At 42.0% G+C, this 15306-nt stretch overlaps 1 protein-coding gene across 3 annotated transcripts in view; it reads left to right on the plus strand.

The window, feature by feature from the left end:
* The window catches only part of ADGRD1 (adhesion G protein-coupled receptor D1), a 316526-nt gene that overhangs the window by 217407 nt on the left and 83813 nt on the right, over positions 1–15306 (plus strand). For all 3 annotated transcript variants that reach the window (XM_061602998.1, XM_061603000.1, XM_061603001.1), the window contains one exon: positions 6354–6507. In XM_061602998.1, the coding sequence (XP_061458982.1) occupies positions 6354–6507 (154 nt within the window). The remainder of the gene's footprint in view (positions 1–6353; positions 6508–15306) is intronic.

A 15306-nucleotide genomic window follows, 5' to 3' on the forward strand; every position in this document is an offset into this window, starting at 1 on the left:
GTTGGTGTTTGTTTATATCTGTAATCTATTCAAAAAGAAAAGAAAACTAGGTTGGACAGGCCTGAAAGAAATCCTTGACTTAGTCCTGCCACAAAGGTTTCCCAAAGCAAAACCACGTCAGCAGTCGCTCTAAAACAAGTTATGGTGATATCAGAGAACCCACCCAGGAAGTGAATGTAAAGAGTGTGTGTGTGCAAGAGACAGAGAGAGAGAATGCAGTCTGCCTTCTACATGTGCAGGGCATAGGAGTGTGTGATCTGCTTTTAAAGCTTGTCTATTTTGATCAAGCAGTAATTGATATGAGCAGTTACAAACAGGCCTTTTGGGAGGGCCAGCAATTAAAAGCTCCATTTTCAAATGCCTGTTTTCTTCCTATGCAGAGCCCGTGAGGATCATATGAAGGGGCTGAGTGTATCCAAGGAGAGTTTCCCTTTCAATGACATTCTCTTACTGCCGTCCCTCCCCAATCCAATTCTTTGGATCATCCCTGATCCAACACCCAGGACAATCTGGGACTGCTTGACTCGGATCCAGGCCTTGATTCAATTGGGGGGGCACTTTTAATAGGGTTTTAAACTGTAAATAAAAATGCATTTGGGAGGAGAAAGAGGTGTCCCCTTCCCACTCTCCCAAATACATGTTGAATCAGAGTTTAAACCCCTAATTAAATGTAAAGGGTTGTATTCAACTAACTTCTACTCAGAGTAGACCGATTGGAATCAATGAACGTAAGATAGTCAGGTCTGTTCCAAGTAGGACTAGCACTGAATACCATCCACAGGTGGGGGAGAAACAGCATCTCCTTCCCCCACCCTTCTGACTGTGTGCTTACATTTAAAATCCTATTAGGGCTGGCACTAGAATGGATTTGGGGCCCAGATCCAGGTCAGGTTAGGACTTGGGCCTTGGCTGGGTGCACAATTCCTAACTATATACATCCCCCAGTTTCTTCTAACTCCTCTCCTTCTTTTGTGCTGGGCCCATCAAAAAGCACTGGTCTCTACCCCCAAACCCATCCAAAACTGCTCCCTGGTTCTATCATCAAACCCTTTCTAGACTCCTTCTCCAGGCTCCCTCCAGAGTTTCTGGTTGAAAGAGTTGGCAGACTCTGCCACAGCAATGCTACCCCTTATGGAAACTGGGCCAATGCTGGTGTTGGTAGGTAACTTGTGGTAGGCTTCTCCCACATTCTTTAGATCTCCTGTGTGGGGACTGCATGATGCAGTGACTCTCACCTTGCCAAAAAAAAAACAAATCTGCCTGGACTGCAAAGCTGAAGAGCAGCACACTCTGGCCTCTGCCATTGTCCAGCGGCCCAAGATCCACTGGGAAGTTGGATCTCCTTCTAGGATAAACATTCTGGCAAGGGAGAGATCAACGTGAACCCAAGAACATAGGAAGCTGCCTTATACTGAGTCAGATAGTGATGGGTGAGAATTCAGATGAATGAGAATTTAGCACCGGATTTTTCAATGGTCCGCATATTTTCCATCTTTGTGGAACAATCCTGTTTGCTCTGCACTTCAGTGGCTTTCCTTTGACACTGGATATTTCTCCTCAAATATTTCCTCAAATATATTGTTCTTTTATTGATTTTACTCCCAGCACATCTCTCTCTCTCTCTCTCTGTTCCACCCCCCTCCACTCAAATAATCCAAGCTCCAAGTGGAAAAAGCAAGCCAAGTCTCACCCACCTTAAGGTCTCTGGGCTTGCTGAGGCGGAGGTGGGGGTGTGGGGGCACTCATAGAATAAAATCATAGAATAGAATAATGGAGTTGGAAGGGGCCTATAAGGCCACTGAGTCCAACCCCTTTCTCAATGCATATCTGACAGGTGGCTGTCAAGCTGCCTCTTGAATGCCTCAATGATTGGAGAGCCCACCACCTCCCTAGGGAATTGGTTCCATTGTCTTATTGCTCTTACAGTTGGGAAGTTTTTCCTGATGTTCAGCTGAAATCTGGATTCCTGTAACTTGATCCCATTCTGTCTCCTGCACTCTGGGAGACAGTTTGGAGACCCCTCCAAACAGAGGGGAACTAGTACTTCATGCAATTTGGAAACCATACTTCTGTTAATGTGGGCTTAAAGAGCATTTGCCTTTTTAGCAGCCACATCACACTATCGGCTCATATTCAGTTTGTGATCAACAACAATCCTTCTCAAATGTAGTATTGCTGAGCCAAGTATCCCCCATCTTCTAACTGTGCATTTGATTTCTTTTTCCTAGGTGTAAAACTTTGCACTTACCCCAATTAAATTTCATTCTGATGTTTTCAGCCCAATGATCCAGCCTATCAAGATCCCTTTGAGTTTTGTTTCTCTTTTCCAGTGTATTAGCTATCCATCCCAATTTTGTATCATCTGCAAATTTGATCATCGTTCCCTGTACCTTCTCATCCAAGTCATTAACAAAAATGTTGAAGAGCACTTTCCTCATTTCTTTCTCAAAAGGAAAACAACCTGTCTCTGCTTGCTAACATGAAAACTGACCAGCCTCAGTCACAGAAGAGGAGGAGGAAGAGTGACAAATTATCTTTCTTTCAAATTACCAGTATTTTCTTTCAAAATATCAACATTTCTTTCTTTCATTTACTAATATTTCTTTCATTTATCAATATTTCATTTATTGATAGTTTGAAAGAAAATATTGATACTGGTGTTAATATTAATATTTTTGGGAGCAGAAAATCTGACTGGTGAAAGCGCTGGATAGCAGATAAAAAGTGAACTCAAACTGATATTTCCTGTTAGCTTGATGGAATGCTTTTGAAGTGGCGCTGGCCAACTGATCTCATCCCTAGAGGCAGACCATTTGTCCATCTAGCTCAGTATTGTCTACACTGACTGGCAGCAGCTGTCCAGGGTTTCAGACAGGGAGTCTATCACGGTCCTGTCTGGAGATGCCGGGGATTGAACCAGGGACCTTCTGCATGCAAAGCAGATGCTCCACCACTGCGCTACAGCTCTTTCTCAGGAAGAACCTCATGGCAAAGGGGGAGACTAACTTGGCCTCAACCATCAGCCAGAGAAGCTTGTTTTCTCTCTCCCCAACCAACCCTGTCTGGAAGAACATTGACCTCCAGCTGCCAGTGACCCTGGACTGCAGAAGCTGAGAAAAGAACACTCTGGCCCCATCCATCTGTTCAAGGAACAAGAGTAATCAGCTGCTATTCAGGCAAGAACACCAGTCAATGGAAGCATTAACCAATGGCCCATCTAGTCCAACATCCTGTCTTCATGGTGGCCAACCAGATGCCTGCGGGAAGGCCATAATCAGGATTTAAAGAAGGATATCCAGGATATAAACTGGATACAAATGCCTGTAGCTCACCGTTTTTTTCTGGCCTTGACAAATAGATCTCCCTGTACCTTTTCCCTCCTTCCCTTGTGTATCTTGCCTATTTGTTTATAAGCTGATGGCAGGATATGTCTCAGTATCCATCTCTCTCTCTCTCTCTCTCTCTCTCTCTCTCTCTCTCTCTCTCTCTCTCTCTCACACACACACACACACACACACACACACACACACACACACACACACACACACACACACACACACACACAATAAGTGCCAGAAAAGTGGACTAAAAATATCATAACAAAATTAAATTAAAAAATGCAGCCAGAAGTCCTTAGGAAGCTTTTGAACAAATACTTCTTTTTTCTCCCTTCAGGTAATTGTGTATCTGTTGTGGATCGATTCCACAATGCACGGTCTTGCATTTTTTCTTGCTTAAGGGAGTTGTGTGTCCATTCTGGATTGATGCATGTGTGCTCATTTGCATGGTCTGGCACAGTTCAAATTAGGGCTGGGCTGCAGTATTGTCCACCCAAAGAAAGAAAGAAAGAAAAATCTGGTCCTGGGACACTTCATCTTATCTTTATTTGCAGCCGTGATGATCCACTGTGCTGCCCAATTTTGTCTCAGTGTGTAGATGGTTTTGGCACAGTGTTGCAGCCCAAAGAGGGTGCCGCCAGTTGCCTAGGCAGCTTGGAGATGCTTGCCTAGGTTCCAGTCTTGTGGGAAGAGAGTGAGTATCCCAGTGTTGTCTAGGTAACCACCACACTTACCATCTTCCAGGGGATGAGCTGCTATAAAGGAGCAAACATTGCCCAGTTTTCCAGACAACTTGGGGATGCTTGCCTAAGTTCTGGCACATTTGCTGGAGCATCATGGGAAGAGAGAGCAAGAATTCCAGTGCTGCCTGGACAACTGGACTAAGTTGTGTGTGTGTTTGTGTGTGTGTGAAAGAGTGTGTGTGTGTGTGTGAGAGAGAGAGAGAGTGAGTGAGTGAGCGAGCAAGAGTTATCTAGTTGCATAGGCAACATTGGGAGGTTTGTCTAGCAGTGTTTCCCAACCTTTTTTATTTTTTTGTTGCTGGACTACAGTTCCCATAATTCCTGACCATTGGCCATGCTGGCTGGGGCTGATGGGAGTTGTAGTCCAGCAACAAAAAAATAAAAAGAGGTTGGGAAACTCTCTAGCTTCTAGCACTGTGCTGAAATGATGCACCAGAATGCAGGAAGAAGGAGATGCATCCTTGTGTTGCTTTGGTAAACTGGGATGTTCTTCCTTCCCCTGCCCTAGTTCAAAGGGTGACCTTTGCCCAGCTTCATAGAATCATAGAATAATAGAGTTGGAAGAGGCCTATAAGGCCATCAAGTCCAACCCCCTGCTCAATGCAGGAATCCAAATCAAAGCATTCCCGACAGATGGCTGTCCAGCTGCCTCTTAAATGCCTCCAGTGTTGGAGAGCCCACTACCTCTCTTGGTGATTGGTTCTATTGTCATATGGCTCTAACAGGAAGTTTTTCCTGATGTCCAGTCGAAATCTGGCTTCCAGCAACGTGAGCCCATTATTCCGTGTCCTGCACTCTGGGATGATCGAGAAGAGATCCCGGCCCTCCTCTGTGTGACAACCTTTCATGTACTTGAAGAGTGCTATCATATCTCCTCTCAGTCTTCTCTTCTCCAGGCTAAACATGCCCAGTTCTTTCATTCTCTCCTCATAGGGCTTTGTTTCCAGTCCCCTGATCATAAGACACTTCACAAAGTATCTACAAAGGTGTGTGTGTGTGATGTTTTGGGATGGGGAGAAATTAGATTTTGTTTGCATTTTAATGAGAAACTACCTAATTTTGCAGTTTTCAAACCAATGCGTAAACTGAAAATCAGCCATCCTTCAAAATCCACACTTCTCCAAAGGTTGAATGCAGTTCTCCAACCAAACAATATATCAAAAAATGCATATATTTGTGAAAATAACATACAAAAATGCATTATATTAGGAAAAATGTGTGCAAAAAGTGTATATTAGTCAAAATTGCATATAAAATGTGTTTTATTAGGAGAAATTCACAATAAACTGCTGACAAAGTTTCATGAGGATTTTTTAAAAATAAAATTGCTTTGGAAATGTGGACAACTGAATTTAAAATTGGAAAAAAAATGAGAATTTGAGAGAACCCAAAATTGACGGATTCATCCCTAGCTCAGTGGAAGAGTATCAGCTTTGCATGGAGAAAGTCGCAGCTTCAGTCCTTGGCAGCTTCTCCAGGTAGGGCTGCCTGAAACCCTGGAAAGCCTGTCAGTCAGTGTAGACAAAGATGAGCTAGATGGAGCATTGGTCTGAATCGGCATAAGGTATCTTCCTATATTCCTATCCATTTCTATCGGCTGTGCAGCCTCCAAAAATATGTGTTTTAAATTGTATATTTGTTTTAATGTTTTTGGTTGCCAATCAATCAATCAATCAATCAATCAAAGGGCTGCTGCATTGGCTTAGCCTTAGTTCAAATCTAAGCTCAGCCATGAATTCACTGGGCAGGGCAGGGACCTTAAGCAAGCTACTCTCAGTTCCAATCTTTGTGACTATAATATGAAGACAAAAAAAAAAAGGACTTAACTTATAAGGAGTTGTAGGAATTCTTGAGAAAAAAGTATGTGACCCAGTTTGGGCATTGGGTACATGTATTGTAGAAATGTGTCTTGTAAATGGTGCATTGGCAAGCATTTGCAGTGTGCTGACATTGGTGGCTGGAACCCATTGGGACTGGAAAGGCAGGGAGCACGACAGGAGGTACAGCCAATGACAGGCAGAGCCAATTAATTCTAGTTTTGACCCCATCCTCCTCCCTGTTCTATTTAGCAAGGGCAACACTGACTCTTAGGAGGAGGAAGCTGGCAGGCAGCAACATCCCCTGGACTGGTTGCAAGTAAGCAGGCAGGCAAGTGAGGGCTGGCTGAGGGCAGACTGAAGTTGGTGGGGCAGTACTCCATTCGCCCTAATGGGACCTGCCTCCCCTGCACATTGTACGTTTCTGTATTTATTTCCTTGCTTCCTCTTTTTAGGTGTCCTGCAAAATCCTCGCTATTCTTCTCCATTTCTTCTTTCTGAGTGCTTTTGCATGGATGCTGGTGGAAGGATTTCATCTCTACAGTATGGTGATCAAAGTATTCGGATCCGAAGAGAGCAAACACTTATACTACTATGGAATTGGATGGGGTAAGATATGCATGTGTGTGTGTGTGTGTGTGTGTGTGTGTGTGTGTGTGTGTGTGTGTAGGCTTCCTGTGGACATCTGCTTGGCCACTGTAAGAACAGGAAGCTGGACTAGATGGGCTCCCTTTGGCTTGATCCAGCAGAGCTCTTCTGATGTTCTTAATTCTCTCCCTCCTTTGAACTAAGGTGGGTGAGAAGGGGCTTTCTAAAGAGGCAGCATTCAAAGCATTCAAGAAGGGCACGTGATCCAGGCTTGGTAAGGCTGTACCATCTCGGAATGCACATGGGGGACTGCTCATTTGAATGGGTCTTCCTTGTCATAGGCCACATCTGCACCATGCATTTAAAGCACTGTTATACCACTCCAACAGTCATGGTTTCTCCCAACAATCCTGGGTTTGTTAAGGTCTCACAGAGCTACAATTCTCAGAGTGGTTTAACAATCAATCACTCTTCCCAGGGAACTCTGGGGAGTGTTGCTCTATGAGGGAGAATGGGGGTCTCTCGTAACAACTTTCAGGGCCCTTAACAGACTACAGTTCCCAGGATTCTTTGAGGGGAAGCCCCAACTGTTTAAAACGATTTAATACTGCTTTAAATGTATAGTGCAGATGGGGCCTTAAGGCTCTCCTCACACCCATTTTCTACTAGATGTGAGCCATACAGTTGAAAAGAATCAAAGCACGCATGCACACACAACTCGACATCAAACTTCAAATGCATCCATTCTGCCCACCCCAGCATTGTTCCAGAGATGTAAAAAATTATCCTTGTTTAAGCTTTCCAATCAGAATAAAGAAAAAGGAGTGACACCCCAAGAACAAAAACAAGAATGAGCAAAGCCATTAGACAACAAATTATCGGTGTAATTATAGATCATTTTGAAAATATTTTTAAAACATGCATTATCTCTCATAACCGTATACACACACACCGGATTCATTTGGAAGCTGAATCAAGAACCAATTACAGCAATTACATAGCTATGCCACCATTGTGATTGGAATATTGAGCACCTCGGCTGCAGTCTAGAGCGGCGACAGGTGAATGACACCCACGATCGGAGGCAGTATGCTTCTGAATAGTAGTTGCTGGAAGCGGCTGGAGGGGAGAATGCTCTTGTGCTCGGGTCCTGCTTTTAGACTTCCCAGAGGCATCTGGTTAGCCACTGTGGGAACAGGATGCTGGACTAGATGGACCATTGGCCTGATCCATCAAGGCAATTCTTATGTTCCCCCAGACTTTCCAAACTTGTTCTTTACCATCTCTACCCTGACAGCTATGTTCTACCTCCACTATCAGAGGCAGTATGTCTCTGAATACTAGGTGCTGGAAACTGCAGGAGGGGAGAGCGCTGTTGCACTCAAGTTATGCTTACAAGATTCCTAGGGGCATCTGGTTGGCCACTGTGAGAACAGGATGCTGGACTTGATGGGCCATTGGCCTGATCCAGCAATGCTCTTCTTATGTTCTTATTTCTTTGTTTCTTGATGGTTGCTTATGGTCTCGTCTTCACTGTGTCTCTCTAGGGGAAATGAGACCTCTGGATCCTATAGTCATGAGTAATGTGTTGTTTTATAAAATGAGTGGACAAGGTTTCTCTTAAAAAAGAATAGTGAGCAAAAGTAATCTAGTTTTGCACCTGCCTATCACATACAGATTATTTGGCATGTTGTGTTCAGAGAGTCATGTCAGCTTGCTGTCAGTAGAGAAAAATCAAATGCCAACTGGGGAGCATTCTGCAATTCTCATCTGGGAAATTTGCCCCAGGTTATGGAGTTCTGAATTTCTTGGATTTCACACCAAGGAATTGTTGGAATAAGACACAAAAGACAAGTAATGGTGGAAAGCTCATATTTATGATGATAATAGATAGATAGATACTTTTATTTGCGGTCAAAGACCCGTCCTGATTACAGGCATATAAAACAACTTGCATAAGAAAAATAAAAACATAAAATGGAAAACAACTTTGACATTCTGTGACAATTTTACTTGCAATAAGGAACAAATTAACTAGAAGAGACTTCAGCTCTTAGCAATTGCGCAGCATTATTTATGATGATGATGATTTATATACCACTTAAATTTCAACAGAAATCTCTAAGCGGTTTACATGCCCTGACAAAAGGAATCAATATAAGAAATAACAATACAAGTCTACATTCAAAACCAGCCAATACTTCTATTTCTGTTACTGTTCATTCCACATTTTAAATAACATAATTAAACATTAATTATCTCTGAACAATGTATAGAAGTAAAACAACTAAATAACCATAAAAGGAAATCATAGAAAAACCATCAAGATACAACATTTTTCTATTACATATAACAATTGAAGATCTGCAACCAATAAAGATAAAAGTATGGGCAGGTAGGTTGAATTAATGTCTAGGAAGGAAGCATCCCTCAAATCCTCTGGGCAAGTACGTGCCTGCATTTCATAGCTTCCCCACCAAGGACTGAGAGAAAATTTCCCCCTCTTTGCTAAGTGAGCTTTGGCTATGTGAACCCGACATGTGCACCTGGGCCCTGATGTCTAGCATTCACCAAGATGTGCATGACAGGTCTAAAGCTACCCACTGCCAGACCCCCAAGCTGAAGGCTTTGTAGATGACTCAAGTGTATCCTTAACCCGATAATTCCCTTACCTGCTCAAACTGAATGCCAAATGAACCAAATATAATCCAGTCAAAGAAACTATATAGTGTGAAGTAGGCCGAATTCCAGATTCGGGTCAACCCAGGATAGGGATGTGCTAAAATTCCACCCAATTTGGATTTGAAATCAAATTTTCCATTTATGAGCTTAAAAAAACCCCCAAATCTAAAATATTGATATGAATATCAGTACTTTTATCTATATTCGATTTATTGATGTTCCCTTAAATTTTCCAACATTTCCTTTCAAAATATCAGTATTTCAAACTATTAGTATTTCTTAAATATTGATATTAATGATATTTTTTCAAAGGGGAAAAACAGATTGGTAAAAGCGGCAGCTTGCAGACAAAGAACAAACTCAAATCGATACCAACCTGTTAGGTTGACGGAATGCTTTCAAACCAGCAGAATTGGCCAGAATTGGTTGAGGCAGCCCCAGGTTGCCCTGGGTCAGATCAAGTCAACCCAGAGCAATTCATGGATGTCAGAAGATGACCTGCCTGCATCTCCTTCTCCCTCCTCCTACCTGCATGTTTAATTAGGGTTTAAACCCCTAATTAAACACTGTGCAAGGCTCCCACCTTTGCCTCTGGCCTCACCCACACTGGCATGTGGTTGCTCAGAAGGTTCCCTATAAGGAAATGCAGACCTTGGGTGATACTCAGTGCTAGACCCACTCTGAATAAATCCATTGAAGTTAATTGGCATGGCTAATTTAGGTTCACTAGTTTCAGTGGGTCTACTCAGAGCAGGACTTACAGTGAGATAGAGGCTACTTGCATGCCTGTTTAATTTGCAGGGTTTACATGATGTTGCCTGCAAAGGGAAGGTGAGTTGCTGCTTTTCCCTTTAACTCTGAATTAAATCAACCCGCTGAAAATGCGAAAAGTGAAGGAAAAACCGTCTCTGCTTCGCTGCGCTCCTCCCATGTAGGTGCTTTGCTCTGATGTTTTTTGCTGGGGGGTGGATCGTCACTTTCAGATACTCCCCTTTCTCCGCCCACTAAATTCTCCATTTTGTTTCTGATGCCTCAACAAGCAACTTCCGACTGACTGCTCCTGAACTGCTGCCCTCCTTTCTTTTGCCCCTGTCTCTCCCAGTAAACTGCCTTCCTTCACTCCTGCTCTTTTTTTTTTTAAACTTCAGCACAGTTTGAACTCTTTCCACCCAAACTCTCTCAGGCTTTGCAAAAGCGAAGCTAAACTACCCCCACAAATTTCCCACACAGCACCGCTGGTGGCAGCAATGCCCTGGTGCGATAGAAATGAGGCAGCCCAGAGTGCATAACAACTAACAACTTTGGCAGCTGCACCAAGCATGCACACATGCATAACCCATGCTGATCTCTCTCTCTTTTTCCCCCATCACCCGTTCTTTTCCCAGAGATCAGCAATAACCGAAAGAGAAAATGGAAACTTCAGGGTGGGACCCACAGTTAAGATTTAGCTTTCCAGGTGAGGGTGAGGGGGAAGGAGGAGAGAGAAAGCAGACAGAACATGAGGAAGAGGGGAATAATCATTGGTCTTACACGGTGAAAGAGAAAGGCAAGTTCTGGCTCCACATGGAGCGACTGTCCCGAGATAATTAGAAAATAATCCTGTGCACTGTGCGAGTGATGTGACACACATATACACACACTCTTCCACTAAAAATTGCATTTCATAATACTTAATTTAAACAAGGGGGTTGCTATAAATATGTCAGGAGGAAATGAAACTGAGAGAAAAAAGTTTTTTTGTGTCAATTGCACCTCCACAGGCACTGGCAGCTTCAGTGTGCGATTGACAAGAAACAATGAAACAAAAAAACCCTCCCCTTCTCCATTAGCAATACTCTGGAGGGAGTAAACATGTAAATTTGGGGGCGGGGCCACAAGGGAACAGTGATACTAAACCTTTCCATATGTGAATGGAAAACAGCGGATTGGAAGGTAGTGGAAAACAGTGGATTGTAACCATCAGTGTGAATCTTGCAAACCTATCGCGATGGATAAAGCTGTGTCTTTAATCTGAAGCTTAGCTCCCATGTGAACCAGCCCAAAGTTTATCCACCCCAGGACTAAAGAATGTGGCAAAATTCCTGCAAGCAAACAAAGAAACAAACAACTGTGCCTGGCAAATTTCAGAAAGATGGGTGTAGTGACTGGGAAAGAAGCAGGCCGCCCAAAAAGTCTAACTCCACCACTTTGTGCTCACAGCCATGTTCTACGCTACAGCAAATACAATTTGGTTATGTGATGATATCACAGAGGGCAAACAAAGCTAATTTAGAGTGAGGGCAATGCTTCTGGAATAGGCATTGCTTTCACTCCGAATTAGTTTTGAATGCCCAATGATGTCACCATGTAGCTAAATCAGAGTGGCTTCATGACAATGTCACTTTTAAAAAAGAAAGAAGAACATCATTATCATCATCATTTTAAAAATGGTGTTTGAACCTCCAGCCAATGGGACTGTGGAAAAAAAAACATGAAAAAGGTACGCTTTGGAGGGGTCAGGAAATGTTTAGTTCCCTTCCAACAGCTCTGGAAATGGTTAGTGGAAAACATTCAGCTTAACCCTAGTATGCATCTGCCCTAAGCAGGCATTGGAGAATAGATGCAGGATCAAATGGGGTGATTGCAGGCAAGGGATTTGTTTGCTTAAATCTCAGCATCTGTTTGTATGGCGTAGGAGAAATTAGTTTAGTAAAACAAATTCAGCAGTAATCGCAGAGGCAGCGTACCAAATGTTCTCACTCATCCAAAAGCTTCTCTGTTTTCATTCATTCTGCCAAGTGCAAAGAACGGCAAGCTTTTGCTTAGGAACCTCCCTGTTGTCAGCCGCTCTGGAAAAAGGAAGAAAAGAAAAATATGCCTCCCCCTTTTCAGATTCTCTGGAGATTTGTCAGAAAATAGTGCGGTTGCCTCAGTGATTCAGAACCGCATCGGAAGATTAGTGGTGTATCACATTTAGAAAACCATGCAGTTCGACTCCCCCCCTTCACTTCCTCCTCCTCCATCACACCCGCATCTTTGTTGGGGGCTGCTTAATGAGATAGCTTGTCATATGGAAAACGATTTCTCTTGGATGTTTGCACTTAACCTATTTTTTTATTTGCTTGCTTTTCTTTTTGTTTTCTGCTTGGAGGAGCTGGTGGGAGTCTGGGCTCTGAACTCTTGGAAAGATGGATTTTATCCACTTGACATTTACCTCTTTGCTGTTATACTAGATGTGGTCTCCGGTGTCATTTTTGAGAGGATAGGCTAACCTAATGAAAAGTAATCATATCGGCCAAGATGAATTCCTCCCCAGAAAATTGGAAACGAATACCCTTTTGCCAGCAAACCAATGCACTTGTCCTGGGCGGAGGATATGGATGGGGGAGAAATTTGATTCTGTTCACATTTAAAGGCAAACCTACCTAATTTGCACTTCCTGAAATAATATGCAAACTGACATACAGCCATCCTTTGAAATTAACGCTTTTCCAAACGTTGCCATGTAGTTCTCCAAACAAAAGTAATGTGCATATACTAAGTATAAAACATTACATATAAAAGTAATGCATATACTAGGTAAAGGGCTGTGCTCATTTAAGTCCTCCTCAGAGTAGACCCATTGCAACTAATGAACCTAACTTAGTTGTGTCCATTTCCTTCGGTTGGGTCTACTTTCAGTAGAACTAGCGTTTAATATCACCCTGTAGTTTGTTAAGGGTGCTGGGAATTGTAGCTCTGTGAGAGGTAAAGTACAGTCCCCAGGATTCTTTGGGGGAAGCCATGTGCTTTAAATGTGGTTTAAATAGATATAGTAACATGCTCATTTTGTTGTTGTTATGTGCCTTCAAGTCGATTACGACTTATGGCGACCCTATGAATCAGTGACCTCCAATAGCATCTGTCATGAACCACCCTGTTCATACTTTGTAAGTTCAGGTCTGTGGCTTCCTTTATGGAATCAATCCATCTCTTATTTGGCCTTCCTCTTTTTCTACTCCCTTCTGTTTTTCCCAGCATTATTGTCTTTTCTAGTGAATCATGTCTTCTCATGATGTGCCCCAAGTATGATAACCTCTGTTTCATCATTTTAGCGTTTAGTGATAGTTCTGGTTTAATTGTTCTAACACCCAATTATTATTTTTTGCGGTCCGTGGTAGATGCAAAGCTCTCCTACAACATCACATTTCAAATGAATTGATTTTTCTCTTATCTGCTTTTTTCACTGTCCAACTTTCACATCCATACATAGAGATCAAGAATACCATGGTCTGAATGATCCTGACTTTAGTGTTCAGTGATACATCTTTGCATTTGAGGACCTTTTCTAGTTCTCTCATAGCTGCCCTCTGCAATCCTAGCCTCCATTTTGGTTAATGACTGTGCCAAGATATTGATAATCCTTGACATGTTCAGGGTCCTCATTGTCAATTTTAAAGTTATATAACTCTTCTGTTGTCATTACTTTAGTCTTCTTAACATTCAGCTGTAGCCCTGCTTTTGTTCTTTCCTCTTTAACTTTCATCAGCATTTGTTTCAAATCATTACTGGTTTCTGCTAGCAGCATGGTATCATCTGCATATCTTAAATTATTGATATTTCTCCCTCCAGTTTGCACACCTCCTTCATCTTGGTCCAATCCCGCTTTCCGTATATGTTCTGCATATAGATAATACAGATAATATAATAGAGCTATAAAATACACCCCTGTTTCACCTTTTCAGATTGGGAACCAATCGGTTTCTCCATATTCTGTTCTTACAGTAGCCTCTTGTCCAGAGTATAGGACAATCAGATGCTGTGACACCCCATTCCTTTTAAAGCCTTCCATAGTTTTTCATGATCTACACAATCAAAGGCTTTGCTGTAATCTATAAATCACAGGGTGATTTCCTTTTGAAATTTCTTGCTCCATTCCATTATCCAATGTATGTTTGCGATATGATCTCTGGTGCCTCTTCTCTGTCTAAATCCAGCTTGGACATCTGGCATTTCTTGCTCCATATATGGTAAGAGCTTTTGTTGTAGAATCTTGAACATTACTTTACTTGCATGGGATATTAAGGCAATAGTTCGGTAATTACTGCATTCCCTGGGATCCCATTTCTTTGGATTTGGGATATATTTGAACACTATGGGCCATTGTTTTGTTTTCCATATTTGTTGACACATTTTTGTCAAAATATGGACAGATTCAGTCTCAGTAACCTGTAACAACTCTATTGGTATGCCATCTATTCCTGGTGATTTGTTTCTTCCAAGTATTTTAAGAGCAGCTTTCACCTCACATTCTGGCTGGGGCTGATGGGAGTTGTAGTAACTTTTCCAAGCTCTGCTTTGGAATAGGGCTCTTGTTCTTCCCTTTTTGTTGTCCTCTTCTATTTCTATACAATAACTATTGTAATAGTCCTCTTTGTCCCTATGTACTAGTTGCAGTATTGTTGCATTTAGGGTTCTAACCCTGTTTTGATTTCCTTTTGTTTTGCTTTCCTTCTCTCTTTAACCATTTTAAGAGTTTCTTCAATCATCCATTGAGGTCTTTCTTTTTAATTAGACTCTTTTTAAAAACTTTTTAACTAATTGTCTTTTTGCATTCTTCCCTGATAATATCTCTGACATCAACCCATAGTTCTTCTGGTTCTCTGTCAACTAAGTTTAAAGCCTCAAATCTGTTCCTTATTTGATCTTTTTATTCTTCTGGGATGTTATTTAAATTGTATTTTGGCATTATGATTGTTTTGTTGTTCATCTTTAACTTTACTCTGATTTTTGATATGACCAGTTCATGATCTGTACGGTCTTGTTTTCACAGAAAGTATGGAATTTCTCCATCTTCTGCTACCAATTATATAATCAATTTGATTTCTATATTGACCATTTGGACATTGTGTCCAATGTGTCCAATGTGTCCAATGTGTCCACCTGTACAGTCATCTTTTCGGTTGCTCAAAACATGTGTTTGCAAGAAACAAATTATTGGCTTCACAGACTTCAGTAAGTCTCTCTCCTGCTTCATTTCTGTCTCCTAAGCCCCATTTCCCCACAATTCCTAGTTCTTCTCTGTTCCCTATTTTTGCATTCTAGTCCCCCATGATGATCAGCACATCTTGATTTGGTGTGTGATCAATTTCTTCCTGTATTTCTGCATAAAATCTCTAC

The sequence above is a fragment of the Rhineura floridana genome, chromosome 19 (assembly GCF_030035675.1).
Source record: "Rhineura floridana isolate rRhiFlo1 chromosome 19, rRhiFlo1.hap2, whole genome shotgun sequence".
NCBI lineage: Eukaryota > Metazoa > Chordata > Lepidosauria > Squamata > Rhineuridae > Rhineura > Rhineura floridana.